We start from the raw sequence: 20,972 nt of genomic DNA on the forward strand, positions 1-20,972 counted from the left end.
CTTCCGGCCCGCGGGGTCCCGGCCTAGTATCCGGCGGCTGGATGGTGGATGAGGCTGGTGAGACTCATGAAGGTGTTCGTCACGCGCAGAATCCCCGCCGAGGGTAGCGTCGCGCTCGCCCAGGCCTCAGAGTAAGAGCCCGGGGCCCCTGCACCGCTCCGCGCGCCGAGTCCCCTCCCGCCGGGAGCGCGGGCTGCGGGTGATGTCGCGGGAAGCGGCTGCGGAGCCGCGGGCACGGCTCCAGGGCCTTGGGCGCCCCGCACGCGGCGTGACTCAGCGTCTCAGGGAGGGCTGGGGGCAGCCTCTCGAGTCCCAGTTATTTTTGGTGGTGTGGACGGGGCAATCCTTCGGGTCAGAGAGATCCGGGATCCTGCGCTTGGGCCTTGGCCGTACTTTCCAACCTGTGCCCGGCCGGAACGGTCTTAGATTTTGGGGAAGCTTATAGAAAGTTCTCTGGGGCCTAGCTTTCTCCAGACCCGTTGCAGTGACGCTGGGACCCGCAACTCCCCTGGTACTTGCAGTGGAGGTCTGGGAAAGAGCTGGAGCCCTCCTCAGTCATGGGCCTGGGGAGAGGGGAGACGGCCCATGACGCAAGGTCCAGGCTGTTAATTCTTTACCCTTGGAGGTAACTCGTCCGGGTCAGAGATTTGACAGTCACTGGCCTGGTCCCTTTGCACGGTTGGCCGGGTCCTCTGGTAACACTTGTTAAATTGGACCCTGCATGCCAGTCTCGCTAGGTGCATCGTATTATGTAAACTCTTAATCCTTCCACACTGTGAAGTCCGTACTATAATTCCCACTTTACAGGTGAGAAAACTGGGAGAAGTTAAGTACCTCCTCCAAAGTCACACAGCTCTGTATGTGGCAGAGCTGGGATTTGAATTCAGCTCTGTCCAGCTGCAGTCTGAGCAGGACATAATGCAGGTTTGCCCTGCCTGTGTCAGGCAGGGAGAAGGTGGAACCCAGCCTCAGAAACCAGTGCCAGAGCCTGAGGCCAGAGCAAGCAGAAGACAATGTTCCCCACTCTGAGAAGGGTCTTCTGATGGGGCCTGGGGGCATTTGTGGGGCTCCCCCACTTCTGAGTGGTCTTTCCTTTTCCTTCAGCTGTGAGGTGGAGCAGTGGGATTCCGATGAGCCCATCCCCAGCAAGGACCTGGAACGGGGCGTGGCCGGGGCCCATGGCCTGCTCTGCCTCCTCTCCGACCGCATAGACAAGAAGCTTCTGGATGCCGCAGGTATGTGTGCTCAGCAGGCCTGGGGAGGATTCCAAGGGTGTCTTGGCCCTGTTGGGCACATCAGCCTGCTGCTGGTGCCTGAGCAGGTCTTCAGTCACCTCTCTGAGCTCTGAGGGCATTCACTGTGGTCCTGGGCCAAAGGGGAACATTGTGTGCAGCTCCGTCTGGCACACACATTGCTGCTCTCTCGGCTTTGAGTCCCCAGAGGGAGGCCTCAGGAGGGCAAAGTCCATGGCCTGCAGGGGAGCCAGGGCCCTGGGCCCTCATCTAGCTCTGCACAGCCTTGTTTTATGACCTTTAGCAGGGCCCTGCCTTTTCTAGACCATTTGTAGCAATGTGGGAGGGCTTTGAATCCAATGAGGAAAGATACAAATAATGCTTTTTCTGCACAACAGGACCCAATCTCAAAGTCATTAGCACACTGTCTGCGGGTGTCGACCACTTGGCTTTGGATGAAATCAAGAAGCGGTAAATGCAGCTTGGGCTCTGGAAGGGGTCCTGGAGTGAGAGGTGACTATCAGAGAGGGAAGAGGTGGAACTGAGTATTTGTTTTTACTTCATACCCCTTGACCAGTGAAAATGTGGCTGATGATGAAACCTGCCCACGTGTGCACAGGTCAGTTAAGATAAGTGCAAGCAGTTAGAAACTCTGGGTAACATCTGTCCAGGTAGCAGCCTTTCACATTCATTCACTTTTTTGACCCCCACAACAACTCTTTCAAGTAGAAAAGGCAAGTATTATTTCCTTTTTTTAGATGAGGAAATTCAGACAGGTTAAGTAGTTCTGGCCCCAGACTTTAGACACTGATCTTCCATCTTTTTATAATTTTTTTTTGGTTGGGGGAGGTAATAGGTTTGTTTGTTTGTATGTTTGTTTATTTTAATGGAGGTACTGGGAATTGAACCCAGGACCTCATGCATGCTAGGTGCGCACTCTACTGCTGAGCTGTAAATACCTCCCCCGATCTTGCATCTTATATCCTTCCCAAAACGGAAGATAATTGAAATGGGAAGAGGGCTGACCATTCCTGACTGCTCACTTACAGCTCTGAGCTTCCTGGCAGGCAGCACAAAGAGGGAGGAAGGCCGCATCATGGGAATGTCCCAGCAGTAGAGATCGGTGATGGTGCTTGAGGCTAATGTTACCACCAGATCTTTGATTCATAGTGGGATCCGTGTGGGCTACACCCCAGATGTCCTGACAGACACCACGGCTGAACTCGCTGTCTCCCTACTGCTCACCACTTGTCGCCGCTTGCCGGAGGCCATTGAGGAGGTGAAGAAGTGAGTTAACGCCTGGCCAGGAAGTCATCTCTGCTCAGCAGCTGGTAGCTGAGCACCCATTGCCTTCCTGGCCCAGACGTGATCCTGTCCCTGGGTGTGCCCAGTCAGTGGGGGAGACGGACTCAGCCAAGATACTAAAGTACACAGCAAAGCTGGAATGAACTGGGCATGAAGGGAAATCATGGGAGAAGAGGACAGGGGTGGCGAGGAGGTGGGGGAGGAGAGTGGATCAGGGAAGGCTTCGAGGAAGAAGTAGCCGGTGGCATCCTCCCTAGCGCTTAGGGGGATGATCCACTATCCCTCACTCACCATGTGGAAACCCAAAGGCTCTGAAAACTGAAGGTGGTTTCATTTTGCTGGAGATAGACTGATGTGCTTGATGCAGGTGCCACCCAGATGCTGCTGAGGGTGTTACATAGAACATAGCATATGCACCTTACCACCTTACTAAATCTGAAAACTTTGAAAATCTGGTCTGAGGGTTTCAGAGCAGAGATTTGGGTCTGTATATCCAGAGTCAAGGAAGGCATTCTAGGTGCAGGGACTGGCTTGAGCAAAGGCAAGATGGCGTATAAATGCAGGCCCTCAGAGAACGTGGGCCTGGAGCAGGGGTTTGGAGGTGGGGAATGTAGCAGGGAGGCTGCATGGGGCTGGTTGTGCCTCTTACCCTCCTGTCTAGGGAGTTGGCACCTTCATTGGAGGTGACTCAAGACAAGCTCCATTCCCCTGTCCACCAAGAGCAACAGGGCTGGGCCTGTGGCTTCCCTGGAGCCCTGAGAATACTAGTTTTGGAATCCCACACCCTGGGTTTGCGACCTGCTACTCCCAACTCTGCCCTGGCTGTGTGAGCTCAGACAGGTCACTGTCTGTTTCCCCATCTGCAAAGTGGGAGGGGAACCTCTAAGGCCCCTCCCAGCCCTTGGGTTCTGTGTCCCTAATGGCTTTGAAGGAAGAGTCATTCCTGCTGCTTTTCTGCAGTGCTGTGTGGCAATAGGGATAACTGACACTCCTCTTAATCCTTGACTGAAGGGCGGGGCCTGTCCCTTGGACTCCAGCTCCTCTGTGTCTGTTGGGTACGGGGTCTGTGCAGGGGTCCCTCAGCTCTGCCTGAGGCCTGGGCCTCTTACCCGCCCCTCTCCCTCCCCGCAGTGGCGGCTGGACCACCTGGAAGCCCCTGTGGATGTGTGGCTGTGGCCTCACGCAAAGCACCGTCGGCATCATCGGGCTGGGGCGCATAGGTGAGGCTCTTCAGTGCCCAGGCTCTCATGGCTTGGTTTGAGTCTCCAGCACCTTGTGTCTGGATGCTGACAGTCCTTTTTCGGAAAAGGGTACAGTAGGGGTATCTCTAGTGAGAAGACATGGCTTCATAAAACACAGGCCAAAAAATAAAATATAATGAAATAAAACAAGGAGTTCCTTAAGAACTCACTAGGTGGTAGAAGCAAGTTGTAAGAGCCAGTGTTCTTCATGATCACAGCTCCATGGTGGCTGCTGGGTGGGGATCTTTAGGAGAGGTTTACTGTGGGAGAGCCTGTGCCCCCTAGGCCTTGACTCATAAAGCCTTAATTCAGGAACCAGAGGGTCCAGTGGGCCGAGCTTGCCTGTGATCCTGAGATAGGGCAGAGCTAGTTTTCTTCCAGTGGCTCCTGTTTGGAGAAGTCTGACATAAAGGCTTGAACTCCACCAGGCAGCTGCTGGTTGTCGGTCCTCGGGCATCTTGCCTGGTGCAGAGGTGGGGGTGAGAGGGGAAAGTACGGATAATTTGGCTTGCTAGCAGCCCTGCCCCTCACATTAGAGAGGTGCTTGGAGGAACCCACCAGCTTTGGGGCATGTGGTCTGAAAATCCAGCTGTCCAAGCCTGTCTCAGCAGCAGCACATGTGGAAAGGTCTTAGAGTCAGGGCGAGGTGGCAGGTTGGCAGTGTCACCAGTCGAGGGCATTAACAGAAGCAGAGGGTCCAGAAGGAGGAATTGGACCGTGTAGTCAGACCTCTCCTGGCATGTGAGGTCCAGTGCTCAGGGAAGGTTAGCAAACAGCCTTTAAGATGGCCAGAACCATGTAAGCAAGGACAGCATAAGCCAGTCATAGCCACAGAGAAGCGGTGGCATTGCCTCCAGATCCCTGAAGGGCTGTCACATGGGCGCCTAAGGGCAGTCTGGGCTGGCCGGGCTGAGTACACTGCAGCAGGACCACTTAATGTCAGAACTGTGCGGATGGAAGGACCTTGCCGCCACCTCCCTCACCTCTTCCCAGGGCTCCCCTTCCCTGAAGCTGCTGGGAGCTGCCCCTGTGTTCTGAGGGGTTGGGAACAAACACTGACTCTGACTCCTTGCCTCCAGGCAAGGCTGTTGCTCGGCGTCTGAAACCATTCGGCGTCCAGAGATTTCTATATGCAGGGCGCCAGCCCAGGCCTCAGGAAGCAGAGGAATTCCAGGCAGAGTTTGGTAAGTAAAACCTCTAGCTTTGCAGGAGCTGCACCGGTGCTCAGCTGGAGGGCTCTGTGTTGTCTGTAAGAGCGGTGCTTTCAGGCAGAATGTGGCAGCTCCGTATGGCCCGCGGGGTTCCCTGACCTTCCTGCCCCTGCACACAGAGGCACATGCAGGGAGCGCGGGGACTCATCCAGGTCTCCTGTCTTTCAGAGTCCCTTATCACCAGTGCCTATGTGTGGGTAGAGCAGCAGGGATGGTGACACATGTAAGGAAACTTTCACAGGTTCCTCAGGGAACTAGTGAGTGCCACCGCCAGCCTTGTGTCCGGGTGGATCCAGCCGCCTGGCAGGTGCACAGCTTGGGGAGCAGAGGGCAGGCTGGATTTCAGTCACTCCTCACCCCCTCGGCATGTTGGGCCTTGGAGGTGGTGAAAGCCAGAGTGGCCTAGATCCTGTTGTGTGACCTTGAACAAGCTCCTGCCCCTCTCTGGTCTCAGTTTCCCCACCTTTAGACCAGGGGGCTGGCTGAATGATGTAATAATACACCAGGGTCCCACAAGTGGCTGTCTACTTTGTACCGTTACCAGAGTTGTCCAGGTAGAGACGAGGCCTTAGGAAGCATCTCGGGAGTTTCTGTTATGAGAGGAGGGAGGAGCGGTCAGGTTTCCCACCTCTTGCTTCCCCTAACCTGAAACTCAGTATCTGATGGAGACCTGCCCCCACCCCAGTGTCCACCCTCCAGCTGGCTGCCGAATCTGATTTCATTATCGTGACCTGCTCCTTAACACCTGCAACCAAGGGGCTCTGCAACAAGGACTTCTTCCAGCGGATGAAGAAAACGGCCGTGTTTGTCAATGTCAGCAGGTATCCTGGGGCCACCTGGCACCCCTGGGTCACTGGGTGAGACTGGAGAGGGGCTCTCCCTGCTGTTGTGATCTGAGGTTTTTTCTCCCTGTGGGTTGTTGGTGAGACTCAGGCTGAGCTTACTGCTCTCCATAAACCAATGAACCAGCCAACTCAGAAATACAGTAAAAATCCCAGAGCACGTCCCATGTGCTTAGAGCAGGGCCCGGCCAGGCTGGTTCCCAGCCGGACCCCTGGTCTTGCTTAGGGAGTGAAGACAAGATGGCAGCGAGTTACCAGGTAACCTTGGGGAGGCCCATGTTCCTCTAACCACAAAGGGTACAGCCCTTTGGAGGCCGACCTTCATGGCGCTGAGCCTGGGTCTGTCTGTGAGGCAGTGACAGCTTGAACCCTCTTGTTCCTGGGAAGATAGACCCAAAACCCTGGTTGTCTTGGTTCCTCAAAATGTTCCTAGAGTTCCTTTAGGCTAGGGAGGGGACCTTCCTTCTCTGCCGCTCCAACCGCTTCCTAGCTGGTGCCCTTGGAACCTGCTTTAATCAGTTTGGGGGCAAAGATGCGCAATGGGAAGGGATGAGGTCACCCCAAGGGCTTGTCCACCCCAGGGGTGCCTATAATTACTAACGTTTAGCTGCAAAGGCAGTGAGTGCCCTTAGCGCAGAGGGAGATGTACAAGAACAGTGTTGGCTCACACTGAGGCCAACAGTGTTGTTGCTTCCATCACATACCCCCTACTGCAGGGCCCTGCATTACTGATTATTGCACAGGCATTGTTTAGTGCACAATATGAAGTCTCAAGCAAATCAGTTCTCTACTCCAGTGGTTCAGTCACGGGAAGAATGGCGGCTCGCTCAGAGGGACATAGTGGGGTGTATCTTTGGGTCTCTGCCCTAGTTAGACAGGTGCCTGCGGGCCTGCTGCGGTGCTTGTCAGTGGGTGGTCTAGGGCCCAAAACAAATGCAGCTGTGGGCCCTGTTCGTGCAGTAGTGTGTAAGGAGGCACTCCTGGGAGTTAGGCGGTAGTCTCCCTATCTTACAGAGGAGCACTTGCCCAAGGTTGCACAGCTTGAACGTGACAGGGCTGGGGTTCTTTGATCTGCACAAACTATAAATAAGTATACCGTGAGACTGCTTTGAAAGTCAGTGCCAAGTGCCAGGGCAATGGACAGTTCATTCTGTGGGTGGTTCTGCCCTAAAGGCAGCCTGGGTCACGCTGTCTTCCCAGGGGAGAAGTGGTGAACCAGGACGACCTGTACCAGGCCCTGGCCAGCGGTCAGGTTGCAGCTGCTGGACTGGATGTGACGACCCCAGAACCACTGCCTACAAACCACCCTCTCCTGACCCTGAAGAACTGTGGTAAGAACGGCACTTTGCCAGCAACACTTCCTGCAGCGGCTGGTGAAGGCGGATCGCAGTTCTCCTGACACTCTGGTTAAGCGTTGTGCCCCTCAGAGACCCAAGCCACAGCCCGCAGACCAAAGGGGCCCTCCTCAGCCTTCAAAGTTTTAACAATCCATCCTCTTGCCCCTAAGCCCATGGCGGGTGGGGTAGATGCTTCTGGTGTCTTTACCTCTGTGATGTTACTGCAGCGGTTCTCAAACTTTTATGTTCACTGGTCACCTGCAGGGACTGATCAAACACGGGGTGCCAGGCCCCCATGGGCTTCTGCCTCGGCTCTAGGGTGGGGCCTGAGAATGAGCTCCCGATGGGCCCAGGCTGCCTGCTTAGCATTCCTCTTTAACCTCCTCGGTTACCATTAACGACTTTGTGCCTACTTAACAATTCTTTCTGTTACCTTCTCTGTTCTGGTAGCTGGTGTGGTTTCTGTCTCCAGACTGATCTGTAATTCAGTGGTTCAGTGTAATTCAGCCTTAGGTTGTGTGGGCCCGGCCCCTGCCTTTACATTCTGGAATGGAAACCCACAGAGTGGGTCCTCAGCTGCCTTCCCCACAGTGAATGCTTCCATTATTGCAGCCCTGGAAACTCTGGCATCCCTACCCCCATGCCAGTCTGAAAGGAACATCGGCTGTGATGGCCTGGCCGCTGCCCGCAGCTGGGAAGGCCATCCCATCCCCCCAGGCCTGGGAGTCCAGCTCTGCGCCCTGGGTACGGCTTTAGGAAGGTGCTCTTTGGGGACAAGAGTGACCTGATTTGCTCTGCATTGGGGCCAGAAGGAGCTGTGCTGTCTAGCCTTTCCTCTTGTTATTCTGTAGATTAGAAGCCCTGGCGTGTTACTTTCCAGGGCACACGGTGTGGGTGAGCAGTTAAACTGATACCTAGTTTATCTGAAGGACTGAGTCTACATCAGCTCCAACACCCCTCTAGCCCCAATATTCTTGAGTTCAGGATACATACTTCTTGTCACCCTTGTGTCTGGGTGTCTCTCTGACCCTCAGCCCCAGGGGAGTGGAGTGGTTAGTGACAGGAGGGAGGGCAAACCAAGGACTAGTGAGGCAGGTCCTTTTTATTCTTCTCATTGGCAAACCCTCACCATGAAAACAGGGCCTGCGTTAACGCTCTTGAACCACCCTTCTCTCCCTCCCTCCCTCTCCCTTCCAGTGATCCTGCCCCACATTGGCAGTGCCACCCACAGAACCCGAAACACCATGTCCTTGTTGGCAGCTAACAACCTGCTGGCTGGCCTGAGAGGGGAGCCGATGCCCAGTGAACTCAAGCTGTAGCCACACGGGAGACACCAAGGGCCAGGAGGCCAATGGCCCGGGATTGTGTCAGACGCAGCCAGGCTTGATTTGGACCTACAAGATGGGAGCCAAAGAAAAGTCTGATCTGTACAGATTCCACGGAGGGGAGACTGGTGCTGATAGATGTGCTTGCCACTTTTGTGGTTGGAAACATCTGAGCCCAAAGTGTGTAATTCTATTAAAGAATTCTCTGAGACCGTCTGGGCGTGTGACTGTGAGACGCTAACAACCAGCATCCGCTTCCCTTTCCAGATCAGGGCCTCTGGTGACCTGCGGGTTCTGCTTCCCACCCGTCCTCACCCCCAGCGTTTTAATTATTAGAACCTATCCGAACCACCTGACCCTTGTCCTCTGCTAAAATGCCTTCAAGTGTCCCTCACTGAAGATGGAACAACCGTAGCCCAGAGCAGTTGGATCTGCTTCCTAAACTGTTGGGCAAATTAAATACACATGGCGAAGTGAACTAGGTAAGGTCACGGTACTCATATTTTGGTCAAGCATAATCAAGGTAGGTGCATCTCTCTTAATTTTTGTTTTAAAATTAGTTTCAGAACCTTTACACTTGGCTCCCCATGTCCCTCCCCTCCTCCACCCCCACCCCCCAGGTGGACACCCTTTTCTAATCACCTCACTTCTCCCAAGGCCAGGCCACCAGCTCTGCCGAAGGACTCAGGGTCCAGCTCTTCCCCATGGCCAGACCGAACTGGAGAGTGGAGTTTTCAACCTGGGAGGCAGGTAAGGGAGCACCAGAAAACACACGAATTCAACAGGCCCTCGGGGAGTAAAACCGGGTGGACTGGGAGCACCACCTCACACTCGTCTGCAGCTCAGAGACAGACAGCGCAGGGACAGCAGAAGGGATGAACGGAGGGGAACGACCGATAATTGTTACTGACAGCATGACAGTATTTTCTAGGAAGCTTGGTTTAAAAAATAACTAGTCGAAGCAGGGTTAGCAGAGAAAGCAATACCACTTCACTTTTTTGTTTCAACTTTAATAACCTAAGGCAAAGAAAAGAACACAATTAGTTAGAGGCATGAATATGACAAATTTTTTATTTCAAAGTCTCAAACTTTGACCAGCATAGCACCACTGATAATGGGTGCCCTGACAGAACTTTATGATTTGGTCACCAGAAACAATTATGCCAAGCTATAATTAAGGCTAACCAATCAAAATCCAGGTACCCAATACTAGTTATAATTCAGATAGAAACTACCGGTCATAGGAACCCTGGGACTGGGTTTTCCAGGGAACCTCTGAATTATTTTGTAAGTGCTACAGTGTGTACAAGGACACTGGCCCACAAGCTTGCTTCTCACACACAGAAACTGATTGATTGACTAAGAGGTAGATGAGCAATTCCAGATTCCACCTAGCAGTGGAGAGGCAGGGTTCCAGCTGCTGTAGCAGAGATGGGCCCCGAAGCAAAGGCCACTTACGCCGGAGCTCCGGTGAGGGGACAGCTTCCTGGTGGAAGGGAAGGAGGGCTGCCGCTGCCCCTCCTGGTGCCACCGGTTCCTCTTCTCAGGCCAGGCAGGGCCTCTCTCGTTTTCCAGGCTGACCCACCTGCCTCCCAGCTTAATCTCACCAGACACTGGTCCCCACGGAGGGGTGGATGGAGAGCCTCCTCACATCAAGTCAGAACTCAACTGCTAACAATCACCCACACACAACTTCACAGGTGATTCCCCAGCCTCCAACCTTCTCTGTCCCACATCTGTTGAAAGGAGAGGAATCAGAGGTTTCCCTTCTGGCTTTCCTCCCCAGGAATCGGTTCATAGGAGATGCTGAACCCGACAATGAACATCATGAGTTTATTCACAGACAGATGTGTAACTGCACACACTAGATTAAGAGAAAACACATGCTGATTAGCTTTCTAAGCACAAGAACTGAAGGACAGTTGTTTGGTGTCTCTAAAAAAGCTATACAAAAAAAGATGAACTCATGTTCTTGCGTGAATTAAACTGACTTCGTGAGCTCTGCAGAGACACGTTAACCTGTGCTGTTCCCCTGGAATCAGGGCAGCCAGGGCTCAGCCTGACGGGTGCTGCCAAAAGCCCTGATGGCACAGGGTCAGAAGACCATAGGATGGGGCCCCAAGAGGCCCAGGGCAGTGGCCCTGATGTCTCCTCAGATTGTCCCAATGCTAGGAGGAGGACTGACTTTATTTTTAGTTAGTTTTGAACTGAAGACAGTGATCCAGGCCCGGGAAGGATGCCATATGCGGAATGAGAGCATGAAGAAGCAAAGCAGAGCAGGGGCTTGTCACCGGGTGAGACGTATCCGGATGGACCGGCCCTGAAGTCGGGATGGAGCAAGGGGTAAACGTGCCATGAAAGATCCCACAAAACAGGACTCACTTCATCAGAACAGACAGACACCAGCTTCTTCCTGACTTCCAAACATGGAACTGTCACGCAAATACAAGTTGGTTAAAACACTGCTAAACAGCACATACGGAAACAATACCTTACTCGTCACTCCCTATAAGTACATACTCCTTTTACCAACCTTGTTTTTAAAACCAGGAAAAATTGTTAAAACATCTATGCAACAGTGATGTTTTCAAAATTATATACACCTAGTAGTCCAGAGAATGCTCATTCTGAACCCAGTGTCAGCACCATCAAAGTGCAGTGTCTGTGACTGCAAATTAGGCAAAAATTTAAAAATACAGTACTTTCTGAGGCCTAGGGACTAGCTCGTGATACATTTTAAAGCATCTGTGGCAGACAGGCGTGTCCTCAAGCGCCTTCCTTTAAGACAGGCACAGAGTTGCCACTGGTTACACATAAGTGCATTTTGCATCACTGAACAGGTATATAATATTCCCATCAGAAGGTATATAGGAAGTTTAAAAGCTTCAGTTTTACAAAAATTGCTAAAAAATTTTTTTGCACTTCAGTTTTAATTTTTAAATGTGCCACTTTTAACATCAATTACAAACTACTTTCTGACTGCATTACTCAGCCCTAAGGAAGAACTTAAGCTTTAGGGATTGTATCCCTTCTCTGAAACCGCACATTTCACTCGGAAACGCCCCCGCACAAGCACAACACCTACTAATTCTCCATTCTTCGTCATCGGAATTTGCAAGAGCCATTCCCGGTGTGAAGCCTCAAACCCAATGGTGTTGACCACGAACCAAAAGAGACTAGTTTCGGTCCCACAGCTGGCATCGGCGTTCTCGCGGGGGTCGGGTCAGAGCAGAGTGCTGGGAAGGTTGCTGCTCTGCCAGCGCAGGCAGGTGGTCTTCGAGTGTTTGTACAGGTGGCTGGACTGACTGAACCTCTTGCCACACTTCAGGCAGGCGTAGGGCTTTTCACCTGTGTGAACACGGATGTGCTTCTTGCAGTCTGTCAAGGTCAGGAAAGTCTTGCAGCAGATTTTACAGGCGTACTTGCGAGCTCCCTCTACAACCAAGACGTTGTGCTCTGATAAGGCCTTCTTGCACTTTGACAGGACGTCTGCAGATGCCCTCGTCAGCTGCGGGGGGCCGGGCTGCGAAGGATGGCCACTTTCAAAGGAGGACGTGGCCGTGTTCATCATTAGCTGGGAGCTGGCAGAGTTCTCTGGGATCTGGGAGCTCCTGACAGAGGTGACCACTGGCATTTTGGGAGCTATGCGGCGATAGTATGGAAAGTTACTGGCTCCTCCCCTTGGGGAGCCCATCATTACCCTGGAGAAGGAGGAATGCAGCCCCAAACCAGACCTGGAAAAATCCATCCCAAACTGTTCTCCTCCTTGGTAACCCGAGGTCTGCACACACGGCAGGCCCATCACTTCCTGCATGGGCCTGACAAAGTGCGAGTCCGCGGGCTCGCTGAACGGGTTCTCCACGTGAGAGCCAGGGGCCGAGGGGGGCCCGCCCGCAGGCCCAGCCTCTGGACTCAACAAATAAGGGGCCTCCCCCTCCAGCCTGCAGTCACTAGTGGTGTTTGGGATATTATCATCATTACTCTGATTTGCACTAAAGTTACTTCCTCTGCTCTTGTTAAGAAAATTTGAAATGCTAAAAGTAGATTTATGTTCTAGGTTGTTTGTAACTTCCAAAATATGGATGTCCCCTACCCGGTCAGTGCTAGACTGGGGATCTGAGAAACTCCGGTCGCTGCTCTCGGGGCTGAGGTCTATCTTCTCGGCACTGACCACCACTCCCTCCACTTCCACCGACTCGCTGCCTTCCGCTTGGGAGGTCACGTCGCTCACTTCATCCTGAGGCTCAGGAGAGCTCAGGGGCTCGGATTTAACCACCACTCTCATGTGCTCCTTCTCACCAAGGCCAACCTCAGGGTTTTCACACTGAAAACTACTTTTCTCAGCTGCGGCTTCCTGCTCAAAAGTAGTCTCAACCTGGGTGGCGCGGGAGGCCATGGACAGCTGGGCCATGTTGCCAGCGCTGTTGTCGGACTGGCTGGGCACCTGGGCATCTTCTTGAGCACCGAAGGACTGGTCGAACATGATGGCGCCATCTTCCTGGTTGTTGGTCATCCCGTCAGCCTTAGGGTTATCCACAATTTTCAGAGAATCTGGTGAAAAGAACTCCTCCCGAGAATGAACCCCTGGCGGCCCATTCTCTGGCGCCACGTCGGAGATGGCCGACTCATCCAGGGCGGGCCGGAGGCGCTGTCTGGCCCGCTCCTCTGCAGACTGCTTGCGCTTATGCAGGCGTCTCATGGGGAAGGGTGTCCGCGGGTCCAGGTTACTGCGCATCGAGGAGCTGATGGGGGCTGGCTGCTCCTCGCCACCCTGGCTGGAGCTGAGGGCCGAGCTGACGATGCTCAGTCCCAGCTGCTGCAGCATAAAGGAGCGCTGCATGCGGGCGCTCTGCTCCTGAATGCGCTCGCTAGGGGGAGACATGGGCAGCGTCCTTGTCGTTAAGTAATGTTTACATGCCTTAACAACAGAGTTCAGGTGCAGGTGAGAGGCTGCCAATAAGACATCCATAACGTTGCTCTCCCCCAGCATGAGGGTGGAGGTATACATCATGTCAATCAGTGCGGCAAAGGCCTCCGCTGTCACTACCTCGCTGTCCAGCTGGATCATGTTCATGGTCTGATCTCCCTCTGCCACTGAGAACAGGGCTCGGAAGTGCGTGCTGCACGCTGCCAGGACGGAGCGGTGGGCTTTGAAATGTCTGTTCCCCACTACAATGACACAGTCACAGAGCTGGCTGTGAAGCCTCTGGTAGTTCAGCTGCTGGAAGATCTGTTCAAAGTGGCCAGGAAAATCCATGATCCTAGGAGCAAAACAAAGTGTCAAGACTTAGAAAAGCTTAAGTCAGAGTCAGAGCACAGAAAGTGTGATGAAAAGAAAGGCGTGAGTGGCCAGGACTGAACCTTTTAAAGCTTGTGATGTTTCTGATGGTGGGCACACAGGCTACAAACCTGTCAAATGAGAAGCAAATGCTGGTTCAGCTGACAGCCCCGGAAGCACGCACACAAGCGGATCAGCTACTGGCTGTTCCCTTAGAGACCCACTCTTATCACCCAGGGCCCGTGTTAGAAGACCAAAGTGGGGTGAAACAGTATCTACCCCAGAGAAGTCAGAGTCCTGCATTCCCTCAGGACAACAAAGAAACTCCAGGAAATTCCAGAGTCTTTTAGAAACCTAAAATAAATAAATGAAAAGGGCAAATCAATATTAGTGGGGACAATTTCCAGTTAGAGGTGGTAGCAGACTGCACACACGACATTTACCCCAGACCCTGCTCCTGCTCACTCCTGAAACCCCATTAACAAGACAGTAAAAAATTTTGGGGGGGGTTTTGTCGTTTTAAAGGTAAAAACTCACAAGGAAAAAAAAGAATGGGAAAGAAATATCCACAGCATTTTGGAAGCTGGTGAGCAGGTGAACAAATGAGTGCTGACTGACTCAGCACAGCCAGAAAGCAGAATCCTAAACTGGCAGTGAATAAAACACTGACTTATATACAACACCCCCTCAAAGGCTCAGGAACTCCTTGCCAAGGTGCCAGGGGAAGTGGAGTGAAGATGATGCCAAGACAAGAGGACTGGCTGGAAGTACAGTCAGTAAAAAAAATAATCTAATGGAAGTTCCACACCGGTGGCACAGAAAAGATTAAATTTAGAGAGAAAGACCTGGGGCTGACGGTGAGCCCAGGGAGGGACTGCAAATGGGAAGAGGGACTTTAGGGGGCATGATGGGAATGTTCTAAAATTAGATTATGATGATTATACATCAAATTTTCTGAAAATATTTGAATTGTACACTTAAAACAAGGTATTTTATAGTATGTACATTATACCTCAACAAAACTCAATAATTTAAACTTCAAAAAAAAATAATAGAGAAAGAGAAACAAGATGAACAAATTTCAGAACCACCTCCTCAGAGTCCATTCTGAACGGCAGGACTTCTGTGAAGCCAACGAGACTGACTGCTGGGGATAGCGCACATCTCTCTGATGACAGTAAGGAGTCACTGGGTGTTTTTCCCCTTAGGTGTGATAATGGCATTCTGATTTTCTTTTTTTTCAAAAGAGTATTTTTTTAAAGAGAGAACATACTGAAATGCTTACAGATGAAATGACATGAGGTCTGACATTTGCTTCAAAAGTTTATTTTTTATACATTTGAAATTTTTCATAAATGTTAAAATTTAAAAAGGGGAAAAAAGAAGAGTCCACATGGCCTATGGGTGGATCACTTTCCAAAGTGGAGTTTGTAACCATTAATCATCTGCACATTTTCATCCTCTGGACTAGTCAGAAACAAGAATTGCTTACTCTCTCCAAAAAAACTGCTACACTTCCTAAGAACTACGTGACTGCTGACTCAAAGTCTCTGTATCCTTCACTTGTGCTCATGACAGATTCTCATTATGTGGTTGGAAAACAGGGTCGGTAGCCCCAAAGAGGCGCTCCTCTGTGCCCTCCACCCACCAACTCTGCAGAAGCTGAAAGAGCCACAGAGTTTAAAACCGTGTTCCACCCTCTCCAGAGGAGGAACCTCTGGTGTTCTGGGAGGGGGTGAGGCAGAATCTAATTGTTAAACCCCAGAATACAAATGCATGCAGATGGAAGATCTAGTGTGCCTGGCACTAGAGATAAAATGATCCAGTGCCTGCCCTCAGGGGGAACAGACTAATGAACATTCAAATACAAGAAGGTATTATAATGCTGTGATAGGAAGTATAAGATGCTACAGGGGACAAGGAAGGGGCACCTGCCTCTGCCAGGGGTGGGAGAGGGAGTGTGGAAGGCCTTCTGCGGGCAGAGGTCTCTGGCTGGGTTTGGGTGGCTGAAAAGGCGAAACTGTACTCGGGACACCACGTGAGCGCCTGAGGCTGGGATGAGCTGCTACAGCAACAGCTGGAGCATGAAGTTAAAAGTCTGCACCAGAAGGTGAGCTGCTTCCCCTCACCCCGCCCACCAGCAGAAGGCTGGCAGCCAGGCTCTAGGTCTGGGGAGCCCCTCCAATGGAACACCTGGGTCCCCATCAAATTTGCCTGTAGTGAAGCCCATAGTCCTCAGGGCCCATTCACTCAGTTTCCAATCACGCACTGCTTCACTCCTAAGTCTGAGCAGTCAGGAGCACCACAAACTGGAGGGGGAAACACCTCCATCATCATAAAGACAAGGCCCTAAACAAACAGGCATCTGGAAGAAACAGAAACAGTGGGGCAAGGGGCAGGGGGGAACTAAGGGGGAAAAATACCTATAATGTAACATCCTCAGAGAAATAGGATACCATATCCACAGAACAAGAAGAGAGTATGTTTTTAACATTTTTAAAAAATGGAATATTCAGGAAATAAGGAAATTATTAAAAATTTAAAATTGCAAAATTTTTTTAAGTTACTAGAAGGGTTGGAAGATAATATGGTTGAGGAAATTTTCACACACAAGGCAAAGGAGAAATAAATGTGAATGAATAAGAAAAAAAAGATTAATTAATGAAATCCAGGATCTGATTACAGAAAAAGAAAAGAAAATGGGGAAAGTGATAAACAACATAAGAAAAATTCCAAGAACTGAAGAAGTTACTTATTCAGACTAAAAAGGCCCGCCAAGTGCTCAGCAATATGAATGAACAAACCCCCACACCTGGCTCATTACAGTGACATTTTGAAACACCTGGATAAACTCCTGAAAGTGTGTTGGGGGCCGGGGGCAGGCAGACAATGAATCGGGGATAGAACTGGCATTAGACTTTTCAAAAGCAATATCGAAAAGTAAAAAGTGACATTCCTTTAAAGTTCTCCAAGAAAATTATTTCCAACTTAGATCATATCCAGCCAAACTAGTAATCAATTGTGAGGGGAGACCAAGGCATTTTCAGACAAACAAGAACCCAAATGTTTACCTCCCACATACCCTTTCTCAGGCAGCTACTAAAGGTTGTGCTTAATGAAGCTGGGAATAAACCAACAAAAGGAAGACAAAGATTATAGGACGTAGAGACTTAGCCTAGAAAACAGGCAAAGAGAATTTTAAAGATGGTGATGAAGCTCAAGATGACGGCTAGACAGCAGGGCTGGGGAGCAGCCAGGTCAGACTGAAGCAGGACTGGGGGACTCCAAGAAGGAGCTCCTCAAAGGAAAAAAATAGAATGGATAGATCACATGGAATGGCTGAGAGTTCTAAGAAGTTAACAGTTCTATAAAAATGTGAAGATAGGTCATAAAACAAGAAAAATTTTAAATTAACTCCAGGAAAAATAAATGGTTGTTTAGTCGCAGTGTACTATGTGGTTTGTTTGTAGACAATGTTTACAGAATCACAATAATGTGAACACAAATTTGAGATATTGGAAGGGTAGGGGAAGGCCAGTTTGCATGGGCAGGGGTGGTGTGGGGTGGAGTTGGGGGGAACTGGAGGAGAAGTGGTGTTAAGAAAGTTAAATTCTCACCTTCCCTAGTAGTCAAGAAATACTGTCTGAAATACTACCTCAAGAAACAGTCATATAAGCATGTTACTTGGAAGTACAGAAGTCAGCAGTGGAAGAAACAACTGAAACGAGTGGAAGTGGTTGCCTCTGAGGAGGGGGAAATTGGAGGGGAAAAGGATGGAAGAGAGAACCGCTATTTTTTTATCTCTAAGCAAGCCTTATGGAACTATGTGGCTCTTAAAACATAAATATATATACACATTAACTTTTATAAAATGAAATTTTAAAAAACATGGTAGATCCTTGACATTCTAAAGGCATACACTCTGAGATCTTTGCACATCTCCAAATTCATGAACACCACTGTGGCACTTCACAAGGATTCCTGCAAGCAGAGGGCAACGTGGATGCCACGCAGCACACCAGGCTCACCCACTTGCTCTCGGGGCCCCACCAAGTTATGATTCAGTGAAATGACAAATGACCACAGAACACATACCTTCAGGATCCCTGGGAAATAACTAAAAGAGCAAACTCTAAACCCATTAAAAACCAAGGGTCTACGGTGCCAACTCATAGGTCTTTGCTGTACCTGCAAAGTAACAGAGTAAAATGCCTCAAAGCAGTGCCACATTAGCCATATTCTTTTACCTCCTATTTTTATTCTGCTTTTGAAGAGTTTCCAACAACAAGATATATCACTGAAACACATACTTTCCCACTGTCACCTTGCTTTCTCAACCTTCCCCACTAGGAGTAAAGGGTCACCCATGGCAAGCACAGCACATGCGCCCCTGACCCCGACCTGCCTCAATCAGGGACCGCAGAGCTCAAGGCTTTGGGGAGATTAAACAAAATGCAACTACTGCTCACAGTAATTGGAAAAAAACCCGCATATCCTAGTAAGTGTCAAGTTCCAAGGAGGCGATTATTTTATAGCAGTCACAGGGAAGAAACATTCTGGTTCAAGAAGCAAACGAAATTAAACAGGGAGTTGTCTCAGGAAGTTGTACCGACCTCAGAGTCACTCTGAGAACTAAGAGACCAAGTCAACTGGGGCCCCCTTAGGTTAAAACAAGTGCACTAGACAGTGAGCTTGCCTCTTTCTCCTGCCGTGGAGACGGGAACCAACGTTGCAGTGCCTGCAGTGCTGACAGTAGCAGAGGTGGTGGTGGCAGTAACAATAAAACAACTAGGAATGGGAAGCAGTAGAGAGAAGGAGCAGCAGCAGCCAAGCTCAGGGCGCAATCTGGGGCAAAACCCCAGCTTTAGCCTGGTCTACTAGGGGAACTCTGGAGTATAAATAACTGAGTATGAGCCACCTCAAGGCAAGGGAACCGGTCTTTCATAGCCCTGCATTTGTCAGTCAACAGCTAAGAGCCTCTCCAGGGAGACGGAAACTGCCAGGCACTTAGGCTCTCCGGGTCCAGGCATAATGTGATGCCAGTCACTCAAGGACAATTCTCAAGAGTCACGGACACCAGCCATCAGAGGAAAAGCTTCACTCAAAGCTGCATAACTAGTGCACAGAACTAGTAAAAGCAATCAAGGGGACCTGGTCAGAGCACAGACAGTATCTGCTACATACACTTGGTGACACTGAAGAAGAAAGTGATGTGTAACCACATGGATAAAACAGATGATACTGTCTGTTAGTAAAGGATATTTTTGTAAGTATACTTAATATATGTTTTATTCCCAATCTCCCACTGCTGTCCCAAAACTATGATCAAGTCAATTAGAAATCCCAATTCTTCTCTTCGATTCTAAGATGCCACTTAGCATTAAGAGACCCCACTGTAATAAAAGTTAGTAATCACTGTTTTAACAACTTTCTTGAGTAAATATACTTTCTCAGTTGAGCTTTCTGGCATAATTAAAGAAACCTTATTTATTTGGGTATTAAAATACAGCTAGCTGTAGTCATGATGGTCTGTCACTTAAGGCTTTGTACTTAAAACCAACAGAACCCAAATCAGGTTTACCTGAGTGAAAGCTATCTGAGAGCTCCTTGGACTACTGCTCCTGCAATAAATGGCCTCCAACAGCTCCCTCAGTATGGACACCATATGCTCAAGATTCGAAGTTCCAGGGAGGGCTTCTATGTGGGGAGCTTAGGGACCCACTCACCTCTCATGACTGTGCTGGAGAAGCAAAGAGGAAGGATCTTTCTATTTTGACTTCTGTAGCAAAAGGCTAGCTGCCAATTTATCAACAAAGATTACACATGAAAGGGACAGAGATAATTCACAACTAGGAAATCAGCGTTATAGGAAGGGAGAAAGAATGCTGGAGAGCTTTATAGTGATACTATGTGATACATTAGGCAACAAAGTGATCTGGTCAATATAAGGACAACCAAGAACTGGCATAGCCTAATTTATACTTCCTGTTCTTTATAAAAACTAGTCACTTGAAATAAAGTAGTGTGTATAGCAGATTGTATTTTCCAAGATGGCAGGCCACACTAAGATCTCCCAACTCACATGCTTTCTTACAATATGACACTAACACTCTCATCAAGAGGCGGGGGTCTCTGCTCACTCCCCTTGAAGCCAGGCAAGTCTATGACTATGGCAAACGTTACACTATGTGACTTGTGAGCTAAGTCATAAAAGGTGACACAGCTTTCACCTGGTCTTTTTGGCTTGCTCTTAGAACCCAGCCACCACTCTGTAAGGAAGCCCAGCTGAAATCTAGTTGACAGTCAACAGCTGCCTCCATGACTTCGAGGTGACTTCGGCCCAGGTCATGATCTGACTACAACCACATCACAGACCCCAAGAGAGAATCATCTGAGCCCAGTCAACCTTTGGAACTATTAGAGATAATAATAAAATGTTTTGTTTTGTTTTAAGCCATTAAGCTTTCAAGTGTTTTGTTACACAGTAATAACTAGAATAATTTGAAACTTGTTAACATCTCCCCACAAATCAATATTCAAATACTGTCTCCAAAGGACATTTTTTGGGGGGTCTGTCTACTAATGTCTTCAGGGGAAATCACTGTTCACCCATTCTTAGTCCATCCACATGGTACAGACCAGACCGCCCCCAAACCTCTGAGTTCCAGATGATCTTCAGCTCCTCCAGATGACCCAGGGAGGCCCGGCTACTTAGGTAACCACTCCCCTTCATTCAATCATTGTTTCAGAGATGGGTATGTGACCCAAGCCATCCAGTTAGAGTCTGCCCTGGAGGTTTTTGCTAGTACTATCAAGACAGAGATACCCTCTTCACCCAGACTGCGACCTGTGAGGGAGATGCAAGTCTAGTACTGATGGTGGCAATTTTTGCCTACCTGAGAATGAAGCTGGCATATAAGCAAGCCATCTAAAAACAGTGTTCTGATCTCATCAAGACCCTGGGATCCAGCCATGACGTAGTTAGCATGACCCTAGGACTTTCTATTCCATGAGCCAAAGAATCGCTCTTACCCTAACCTGATTTATGCTGGATAAACACAGTGTAAAGTTGAACTCAAAATCTTAAAAAACAAAAACAAAAACAAAAAAAACAAAAAAAACTAAGTAACATGGCTATCCAACGCTTTTGGATCTAAAAGGGTATTTTTTAAAAATCAGTTAGTTTGGAATATATGAAATT

At 49.8% G+C, this 20,972-nt stretch overlaps 2 protein-coding genes across 18 annotated transcripts; one reads left to right on the forward strand and one right to left on the reverse strand.

Annotated features, from left to right (window-relative positions):
• On the forward strand, window positions 1-20,228 carry GRHPR (glyoxylate and hydroxypyruvate reductase). Of its 16 annotated transcripts, none has more exons than XR_010382732.1 (14): window positions 1-131; window positions 1,105-1,235; window positions 1,631-1,703; window positions 2,403-2,519; window positions 3,669-3,757; window positions 4,858-4,962; window positions 5,675-5,810; window positions 7,032-7,162; window positions 8,366-8,673; window positions 8,761-9,243; window positions 10,069-10,193; window positions 11,978-18,269; window positions 18,734-19,037; window positions 20,026-20,228. XR_010382732.1 is itself a non-coding variant. In XM_031450046.2 (9 exons), the coding sequence occupies exons 1-9, from the start codon at window positions 49-51 to the stop codon at window positions 8,485-8,487; spliced, it is 987 nt and encodes a 328-aa protein (XP_031305906.1). In that variant the 5' UTR covers window positions 1-48; the 3' UTR covers window positions 8,488-8,709. The 16 variants fall into 16 exon arrangements, 1 of the variants encoding a protein (XP_031305906.1); XR_010382729.1 differs by having other exon boundaries at window positions 8,761-8,975; window positions 9,151-9,243; window positions 10,069-18,269; XR_010382733.1 differs by lacking the exon at window positions 10,069-10,193 and having other exon boundaries at window positions 8,761-8,975; window positions 9,151-9,243.
• Window positions 9,549-13,750, reverse strand: ZBTB5 (zinc finger and BTB domain containing 5). Of its 2 annotated transcripts, XR_004136266.2 has the most exons (2): window positions 11,579-13,750; window positions 9,549-10,925 (listed from the first exon to the last, which is right to left on the reverse strand). XR_004136266.2 is itself a non-coding variant. In XM_064490318.1 (1 exon), exon 1 carries the CDS (start codon window positions 13,748-13,750, stop codon window positions 11,717-11,719), a length of 2,034 nt encoding a protein of 677 aa, XP_064346388.1. In that variant the 3' UTR covers window positions 11,355-11,716. The 2 variants fall into 2 exon arrangements, 1 of the variants encoding a protein (XP_064346388.1); XM_064490318.1 differs by lacking the exon at window positions 9,549-10,925 and having other exon boundaries at window positions 11,355-13,750.
• Window positions 20,229-20,972: the final 744 nt, after the last annotated feature.

This window comes from Camelus dromedarius, chromosome 10 (genome assembly GCF_036321535.1).
Source record: "Camelus dromedarius isolate mCamDro1 chromosome 10, mCamDro1.pat, whole genome shotgun sequence".
Taxonomy (NCBI): domain Eukaryota; kingdom Metazoa; phylum Chordata; class Mammalia; order Artiodactyla; family Camelidae; genus Camelus; species Camelus dromedarius.

What these genes read in the sequence shown, in the direction of transcription:
- GRHPR (XM_031450046.2), top strand. Translation starts at nt 49, where the DNA reads ATGAGGCTGGTGAGACTCATGAAGGTGTTCGTCACGCGCAGAATCCCC. An exon ending in GAAGCTTCTGGATGCCGCAG is followed by an intron (nt 1,236 to 1,630) that starts GTATGTGTGCTC and finishes TCTGCACAACAG; the next exon opens with GACCCAATCTCAAAGTCATT. An exon ending in GCCATTGAGGAGGTGAAGAA is followed by an intron (nt 2,520 to 3,668) that starts GTGAGTTAACGC and finishes CCCTCCCCGCAG; the next exon opens with TGGCGGCTGGACCACCTGGA.
- ZBTB5 (XM_064490318.1), bottom strand. Translation starts at nt 13,750, where the DNA reads ATGGATTTTCCTGGCCACTTTGAACAGATCTTCCAGCAGCTGAACTAC.